This window comes from Musa acuminata, chromosome BXJ3-2, assembly GCF_036884655.1.
Source record: "Musa acuminata AAA Group cultivar baxijiao chromosome BXJ3-2, Cavendish_Baxijiao_AAA, whole genome shotgun sequence".
NCBI classification, from domain to species: domain Eukaryota; kingdom Viridiplantae; phylum Streptophyta; class Magnoliopsida; order Zingiberales; family Musaceae; genus Musa; species Musa acuminata.
Window position 1 is genome coordinate 22,505,653 of NC_088350.1, and position 9,348 is coordinate 22,515,000.

Here is a 9,348-nt window from a genome sequence, read left to right on the forward strand (position 1 = left end):
ATATTAACGAGGAAGAGACACCTTCATGCTGTCTAATGATTTGTATTATAAATATTTTGTGCTCTGAAAAATATAGTGCCACCTGAACTTAGAGTCAATATAAGCTTTATTTTTTGAAAAAATATATATTATAATTTGATGATTAACAGAGAAATATTCTCTTCTTTTTGGAAACAGTGTGTGCAATTAAGAGAGAAAATAACAGAGTTTTGGCTCTTTTGTATAAATAAATAATGTTTTAAGTCAGAGATTATACTGAAAAATCAAGAAGAAAAAGGGTAACAGACGCACACCATTAATGACTTCCTTCTCACCATTATTGCATAACTCCATTCATCCTCGCTTCCCTGCCAGAAATTAAAGGATCTGAGACTGTAGTTTTCCTACATTGAATCGCTCAAGGACGTGGTTGGTCGGTCGACAATAAATACTCACATTTTAATCTTGGATCGAAAAGGACCCATGACAATTCATGATGCCCCATTATCACATGCACCATTATGACCAACTATTGATGATAAGTCTGTACTTTTGATAAGTCTGTACTTTTGGCATCAGTAAGGGAACCATTTACAACATAAGTCATGTGATTGTTGGAGCCAAGAAGAAGATGCTGCACAAAGTTGTCCTACTGATATTGAGCAATAATGATAGTTCAGGACACCGAGATTTTATCGATATGGGGTATACGAAGGATCAATGTACGTAGTCTTCACTCTACTCTCCGAGCGCGAAAAGATTATTGTTCATGGTCGATGTCCTCATCGTTCGGGTCGCAGAAAAGTAGCCTTAAATGAGTTGGAACTTTGCATTCGCTCTCTCTTCTCACTTATGAGCTTAATTCATGGAGTCATCCTGCTATAGTTGTTACACTGGAATACTTTATGGATTCCTCATAGCCATATATTATTGTATAGTGATCATCTTTGCTCGTTTTCTGATCACAAAAAGGAATTGTCTGTGTTGATGCTTATCCTAAAGTTGGTGAAACGGTGGTAAATGTGAGATTCAAAGTTTGTCAAGCAAGAAGGAACTCAAAATAAAAGAATAGAAGATGATGTCGCATACAAAATTTGCTATAGAGCTTGCTAAGTTCAATGAACAAAACACTCGTCTTTTCTTCCTCAGACAAATCTCAGCTCTCACCTTCTAAGTAATGTTTGTATCTGGTGGTATTAATGCTTGAATCTTCTGAATGGCACCATAAAGATAGCCACCAAAGCATAAATTCACAACAAAATAGATTAGAAGATTCATGGTATGTCAACCCCCTCAATATTTCTTAGAGTTCTTTGGCAGAGATCAAGGGAAATGCTTGGTTGCTTGTAGAACTGCTTCTTTAGGCACTAATTGGTTAGCCATTTGCGATGTTCATCCTTATTTAATTTATTAGATGCTCAAACTAAGTTGTAGTAGCAGCGACTCTGGTTGTAACTACAGAAGAACCAGAAATAACAAGGAAGCTTCAACAACTGACCTCATCAATTTGTTTTAGATAACCTACTGTCTACTGTTAATCCCACTGTGGATCGCCTTGCAGGATGATGACTATTCTCTGAAGTTAAATAGTGTTATGTGTACCTTCATTTCTTGCACAAAAGGTATTTGGGCATCATCAGCTGCTGCTACCGCAGTGGCAATCAGCTTTTGAGCATGCAACCAAACTCCTGGGTTGGCCTTTTGGTTCAGAATACAATTGGCTTGATCTGGTGAAACTGTCACAGATGGGGTAATGAGTCCAAACTAATCAATCTACTTTTATGATCAGCCTGCCACAATGTGTCTGTTCAATCTTTACAAGGGACCTGGAAAGAGTTATATTAAGTGTAACTTTGTGATGTAATCAGTGACCAAATACTATTCAGTTTTAAGAGCATTCTGTACATGATGCTTAGGAGGAAATAGTTGACTGTAGATTTTACTTAGGTTTCATGTGCAGATACTTGCTCATCTCATCTTTTTCATTTGTATCTCTGGCAGCTTTCAGTACTCTTTTGGTCTCATGCACTTGTCCTATAATATATGGAGCCAAATGCAGCAACTTTTCATGAGCAAACAATAGAAACTTGACAAGCCAAATGGTGGAGATTACACAGCAGTTAGTCATGGTAAAATTACATGTGGTTTGGCACTTGAGGTTGCAAGTGGATGCAGGTTTGTAGAGATTGAAGCACTCTTGGAAACTCCAAGTGGAGCTCTTCCTCAGCTTTCTTCTCTTTTGCTGATACATAAAAGCTAAAGCTTTGACACTAACTTGCACTTTCCAGCCCTATCAGCTTTGAACTCATTTCAATGCTGCTGCAGCCTCACATAAACTGATATCTCAGTATTTTTCTTCACCTTCTTATCATCAGCTCCTCTTCTCCAATTCTCATTCTAGTCTTACAGATATTTATATGATTCGACATCCCTTATCTGAGTTAATATAATTAATAAAAAAAATATTTTTAATTGCATAAGAATAATTATAATAAAGAAAAATAAAATTTATTAATCAAAACCTAAGCCTAAAGCATTTTATTCCATCTCTCCTAAATCTGAAAATTTTTCTTGCTATCTAAACACCAAAAATATTTTTATTTTTATTTTTTACACATCATAGTCTTAAAATACATGTGATTATAGAGCAATCAGTCACCAATCTTATTGAAAAATCAAACTGATCCATCAAAATTTCTGCAAGTATAATTATTATTAATTTTCTCTTTTCAATTACATGTCAATCTCAACACTTTGACACCATCAATCAGTCTTCAGACTTCGGACAAAATGCCTTACATGCCTTGTTCACTGAATTTATTCTGACAAGAAAGATTGCAGGAACAGCTGATTAGATCTGCAACTTCAATGCCCAAATGCAGTGCAGGTTGTCAGTAATGAATGACTCTCTAGCTGGGCAGATTATTGTCCATGAACTGTGATCAATGAGCTGCTAAGTTGCCAGTGCAAGTTTCTTTTTTTTATTGTTTTTATTTTAATGTGTTGCAAGTTCTAATGGTGGGTAATACTTAGCTGATTTGAGAGCAGATTATTCCCTGAAGATAACTTCTACTGCCCCTTCCATGAGCTTTATGGGATTAGGTAGAATGAACAGATGTTGTACTGCCTTCTCGTTTTTGTTGTGATATCGTGTGTTCCTTTTGAAGAAAAAAAGAAAGGAACACAGAGATGAATGGAAAAAAGAACAAATATGAATTTCTGAATTTTCTTCTCTTTCCGCACCTGAATAATCTCATTACAGCTAACCCAAACAAAGATTTAAGATCATCCATATGATAGATGACAGGCATTATTAAGCTAAGTATTTTTATTTACTCACAATATTTCATGTAGTAAATGTAGCGACAGAATAAGCAAGTCTTACACCACTTTTTCTTTGGCTGGATGCCAAGTTTATTTTAGGTGAGCTTATCAAGATCTTCATGAAGCTCTCAGAACATACATATTTTCTGCTTTTAATTTAGTAATTGTTCCAGAAATGGAAACTATTTTCTTCTTATTATTAAGTAATTGTTCCAGAAACTGATACTATTGATGGACAACAGATAATAAATACATACATAGACTGTTAGGAAATATATTGGTGTGTGAAATGAAGATGGAAAGTTTCGTAAAAGAATAATCTCTCTAATGTTTTGGATCTCTAATAATGAGAATAAGAACATGATTGCCTAGGCCAGTATGACTACCACCATAGAATTTAATAGCAAACTAGTGTATACAAGCTTCCAAGACTAACTGCAAACACAATTATTTGCATCCAAGCTTATAACAATTTACAGCTCATCCAAATTGCCAAGCATCAAATGCGACCATCAATTTTTCATGACAGTCATATATGAGATAATCAAGAGAATAATAAATTTGACTCACCAAAGAAATTATATTTTTGACCATTTTGAGGTCAAATACACAAACAGGGATCAGTAATGGTGAGAAAAAAACACAAAATGTAGTGATAATTGCATTGAGCAGGATAACAGGTTGCCTGTGTGCACATTCCCCATCGCCTAAACTTTGTTGACAATGACATCACGATACAATACAATGTGATATTAAACCAAATAAATACTGGTGGCAAACCATTCAGCAAGTTGACAAAGATGTCAGTTAAATCTATCATCAAGGTAAATTTTTGCGTACTGCCAAAACACCTACCACCGCAGATGTAAGAAGCAAAAAGATGCCGTCTCTGGATAGAGCATATTCTTTCCATGTTAGAGGTCGACTGATTTGGTTCAAAACCTTCTGGAATTGTAGTCTTGTTTCTTCAATTGTGCCAGAATTATCAATGACTATATTTGCCTTGGTCTTCTTCTGGTCCAGTGCCATCTGTGCGTTGATTTTATTTTTGGCTTGTTCTTCAGGTATGCCATCTCTTGCCATTAAGCGTTTTATCTGGGTTTCAGGATCAACCCATACAACAATAATAGGAGATGTTTGTTGATCCATTTTGGTCTCAAACAACAATGGGATGTCTAGAATGATAACCTTTGACCCTTTTATCCACAGCTTGAATACCTCCCAAAAGATGCCCGAGGAAATATATGGAGCCAATAAACTGCAGGTAGGTAAAAAGAAAAAAAAAAGTTAGATAAATTCATGTGCAGTTTTGTATTTCCACCTCCTCTGATTAAAAGGAAAGACCAACAGGAAAATTGATTATTTTAGCATATGATCAAGCTGCAATCCAGCAACAGGAACTGCTATTAATGTTAGAATCATAGTACTAAATGCAAAGTAAAGGCTATAATATTATTCATGAAGTTGGGCAAGGGGCAGTTATAAAAGAACCAGGTGTTGAATTTTACTTACTGTATAACACAACCAACTAGTAAGAATCAATAGAAGTGTCAAAGCGTGAGCCAATCCGTACTATATACTAATTAAATCCTTCAATCCTAGTTGAGTGGAAACAGTTTCCAGTTGTAATGCTCTATTTGAAGTCCATACCGGTTCAGAAGTTGGCGTTTTGCTGGATCTGTAAAGACAATGTGACCTAGCCGTGCTCTATCAATTTCTCCATTCTCTAGTAAAATATCGTTCCCAAATGCTTTTACTACTTTCTTCCAACCACCCGTTCCCTTCTTCACCACATCCTGCATTGAAGCACCATAATTATCTAGATATCAAATCATAACAATCTGATAGTTGCTTCAGAAAAATTGGAGAATTATAAATTGTTGCATTAGGACAAACACAATATAATCGCAAAATGGAGTTCTCAAATGTATCTATAAGTACGATGCAACAAATTGGAAAAGTAACGCACAAAAGTAGTTCAGTAGTACTTGATCACAAATGATGAGAAGCAACATAAGTATAAATTCTTCCATGTAAGAACAACCTACCTACGCAAGTTCCAAACCCCCGAATCCAAAGATCAATGTAAATAGTTATTTTGTACATTGCTGAAATATAAGAAAAATGATCACAAACGTAGTTGAGGTTTAACTCGTCAAAGATTTACAATGTAATCATTGAACAAGAGAGGAATGTGGTAGATTCCGTGGGCAGGATTGGGTGGTTGGAGCAGGCAAATCATTTTCTTTTGCAGTATTATCATTTCAATCACTAGTACAAAAACCATAAACATGAATACATCAGCAAGAATGTTAAGATAAAGGAGGCCAAAACAGAAAAGGTACTCAAGTTTTAACTTTGTGCAAAGTGTAGAATTTTCACCGCGAGTTAAAAGTATAATAGAGTTACTTTCACATGTACGTTCAGCTCCATTTTCGTCCTTTCGACAGACTATGATCGATAAGAATTAGTGACAACTCCAAAGCCACATGGAGTCCCGTACGAGCTGACACCGATGAACAAAAATCAATTTGCAACACACAGAATTAAGTCAAAATGTTATTTCTCACATATAAAATTGAGACCAACTATAGTTTTGGACATCAATTTCATCATTCATTTAAGACCACAGCAAAAAGGGCTGTACAACGCACAGATGAAACCCTAACTAATGAAGAGAAATCAAATCCAGATGAAACCAATATCTATTTCTACACAGCAAAAGTGCAAGCAGTTGTAATTTCTACAAAGTTTATTTCCACAATGTTAGTAACCAACATCGACAAATTAGAAGCAAAACGAGAAAATTCAGGATCTCTGCAAAGGAAAGGAGTGGTGGATGTGACAAATGCTAAATGAATTTACCCGGGCAACGACGTCGGCGTCGACGACGGGAACGCCTTCAGATATGAAGAGATTGGAGACCGTGCTCTTCCCGGACGCGATCCCGCCCGTCAGTCCCACCAACCTCATCTCCTCTCCGCAATCTAATCCGACAGAGGGTAAAACAAGGGAAATAGGAGAAGAGGATGACGAATAGGAAGAGAAAGGATTCGCCCCCTTCTGCCTCCTCCGCGCGAGTGGCACGAGTCGCGGAGAATCCTCTTGCGGAGACCCGCTATCGATGCCACAAACATCGCTTCCTGGTGATTAGCAACTAACATCGGGGTCCACCAGAGACCCGCTATCGATGCCACTAGGGTAGAGGGAGGGTGAAAAGTGGTCGGGTCGGGAGTCATGCCTCCACCTAGCGCTGGTAGGTGAGGTGGTGAGCCTTTCAACGGGTTGCTCTTTCTAGGCCATAAGTGGGACCCGTTAGTGGAGCCATCTCTTCCCCCAAAGCCAACGTTGGTAGAGAAGACGGTGATCGAGTAATGGGTGAATGAATGCATGGCTTATCAAAATTTTTATCAACTAAATTAATTATTATTTTTTAAAAATATATTAAATACAATATTAAACCCTCCTTTAAAAAAAAATAATTGAATCTAATACATTATAATTAGATCAATATTTAATATATAAAAATATATTAGATAAGATTTCAAACTTTTGTAAGTGAGTCTAGTACACTGATAAAATTTTAAATCAAAAAAATTAGATATATCATCATTAAATTAATATTTTAAATATAAATAATATGTTAATCGAAGTTTGAAACCCTCAACTTTAAAATATATGGATTAAATTTCAAACTCCCAATTTTGATAAAAAAAATTAAATACATAAATTAATATTTAATTTTTTTAAAACTAAATATTAACTTTGATAAGCTAAAACTCAATTTTTAAAAATTTATTAATATTTATATACTCTCTGTTTCTAAGATAAGCTATGTGATATTAACCTCAACCTTTCTAAGAGGATCTTGTTGTACAATTACCTCTGTTATATTAGCCCATCATTACATCTATTGCTAGCATGACCTATACGATGTAGTTGTTCCTTAGTAGATACCTCTAACTTTGATGTTTTCTAACACACCGGTTTTTAGCTGTAGGATGCCTCAAACAATCACCTTAAAGCAGCTGTCGATGGAGACAAAGATGTAGGAGTTGCGTGTTTTTTGGCTTTACATATTAATGAGGAAGAAGAGCAGCTTTACTTGTTGCTTCTTCCTGCTGGGGTTAACGGACGCCATGTCTGCGCAACAACAGCAGCAAACAGAGCTGTTTGTGCACTCCATCAGCAAACATGGTTTTCCTGCACTCCAACTTGAAGGGAAAGAAAGCAAAGGGTCTTATTCCATGAGCAACGCTCCAAAGCGGAACACACACACCAAAGCGTTTCAGAGCCTCAAACTGACAGCAGCACTCAGACAACAACCCTCAGAAGAGCTTTGGGAACAGGAGTTCACTACGAGGTGGGCGTGCCGGTCGTCACCTTCTTGTACGCGGGCCGCGACGCCAAGCTCTCCCACCAGGCCTTCACATGGGGGCGAGACTCGAACAGGGAAGCCTGGGGACCGGCTACGATGTGGTGGGTGTAAGGAATGTGGCTGAGGTCGGCGAAGCTGAGGAAGTCGCCGGCCAAGTACTTGGACTTGGACAGCCGGGCCTCGTACACGTCGAGCACCTTGCCCAGCTTCTCCGCGCTCTCCGCCACCACCTTCTCGTCCGGGACGCCGCCGAAGAAGACAGGTTTGATCACGGTCTCTATGTAGATGGCGGAAATCGCCTTGTCGTACTGCTGAGCCTCCACCTCCAGCCACACGTCCACCATAGCCGACTCCTCCAGGCTGCCCTCCCTCAGCAGGTCAGGGCCCGATGACTTGTACTTGCGCAGCACGTATCTTGAGATCGCTCTTGACTCTGATCCCCCAAGTGTCAGCAAACGAAGGACGGGTAAAGAGATACACACAGAAAGAGGGATGATGGCTCACCAAAAAGCATGAGATCTCCGTCCTCGAAGGCCGGCACCTGGCCGAAGGGCTGCCAAAATCACACGAGACGGCACATAAGACGCGAGAGAGAGAGAGCGAGAGAGAGACAGAGAGAGGAACTCCCCAAAGGTAGAGACTTACGTTTCTGGCGACGTGGGGAGGGGACTTGTGCTCGCCGGTCGAGAAGTCGATGGGCACCAACTCGTACTCGGCCCCCATCTCCTCCAAGCACAGAAGCACGCGCACCGTGGCCGTCGACATCGCTGCTCCGTATACCTTCACCGCCATGACCTCTCTCTCTCTCTCTCTCGCTCTCTCCCTCTCTCTCTTCCTTATCTCCTCTGCTTTCCTTCTCACAACGCACTCCGGATAAAGCTTTATGGAAGACGGGAGCGGTCAGTTCCACACTTCACGCCACCTTGATTGCTTACTTACGGCAGTAGTAATATCTTGATTATTCTAGTTTTTAACAATTGTGGTTGAGTCTGGCGTACGATTCCGCCCTCAGCAGTCGGTGCTTCGGCCACCTCGCCCAGATTGATCTCTTTCTACCATCGCTCAACTGCTCCACTCTCCCACATCGTCTCACACACAATTAATCAAACATGTAACACGCTACGAGAAAAATACGACTTTATCCGGCTCTCGCATCGTTCATGTCGCACACAATTAGTCAAATACGTAACGTGCCGGGAGAAAAAGACGTCTGTCGGCTCGCACCTGCCACACCCAGTCCCGAGAGCACCGAAGAGGCACATATCGACGCGCCTGTCGCGTCACTCCCGCAATAATTCAGCCGGGCGGGTACCACAGGGCACGTCGAGACATCGCATGCCACGTGTGGATGACGCTATCATGTCTATATTGCACATCAAATTTATCCGACCCACTTAAATTAGAGATAAATATCCATTTTAGTGATTTTTTTAATACGTCGCTATATATGATTCAAATAAATATATAGCTAATTGAGGTTCAGATTGATAATATAAATATTCTAGGTAAATTATCAGAGTCACTTACTAAATGTCAACGATTCGAAACATTAAACGATTTTTTAAAAGATATTAGATAATATAGTTAATCAAGACTTTGACTATAGATAATAATAATATATATAAGAGATAATTTATTTAGAAAATATTTATATTTTGGATGTTTCT

The 9,348-nt window shown here is 38.8% G+C and overlaps 2 protein-coding genes across 3 annotated transcripts; both read right to left on the reverse strand.

Moving 5' to 3' along the window:
• Positions 1 to 3,837: 3,837 nt before the first annotated feature.
• On the reverse strand, positions 3,838 to 6,502 carry LOC135584680 (dephospho-CoA kinase-like). Of its 2 annotated transcripts, XM_065139623.1 has the most exons (4): positions 6,169 to 6,502; positions 5,713 to 5,809; positions 4,954 to 5,099; positions 3,838 to 4,561 (listed from the first exon to the last, which is right to left on the reverse strand). In XM_065139623.1, exons 2-4 carry the CDS (start codon positions 5,734 to 5,736, stop codon positions 4,123 to 4,125), a joined length of 609 nt encoding a protein of 202 aa, XP_064995695.1. In that variant the 5' UTR covers positions 5,737 to 5,809; positions 6,169 to 6,502; the 3' UTR covers positions 3,838 to 4,122. The 2 variants fall into 2 exon arrangements, with proteins under 2 accessions (XP_064995695.1, XP_064995694.1); XM_065139622.1 differs by lacking the exon at positions 5,713 to 5,809 and having other exon boundaries at positions 6,169 to 6,450.
• A 1,016-nt stretch (positions 6,503 to 7,518) lies between these two features.
• GSTF1 (probable glutathione S-transferase GSTF1) lies at positions 7,519 to 8,532 on the reverse strand. Its single transcript, XM_009383654.3, has 3 exons — positions 8,327 to 8,532; positions 8,186 to 8,234; positions 7,519 to 8,114 (listed from the first exon to the last, which is right to left on the reverse strand). Exons 1-3 carry the CDS (start codon positions 8,471 to 8,473, stop codon positions 7,660 to 7,662), a joined length of 651 nt encoding a protein of 216 aa, XP_009381929.2. The 5' UTR covers positions 8,474 to 8,532; the 3' UTR covers positions 7,519 to 7,659.
• Between the last annotated feature and the right edge of the window lie 816 nt (positions 8,533 to 9,348).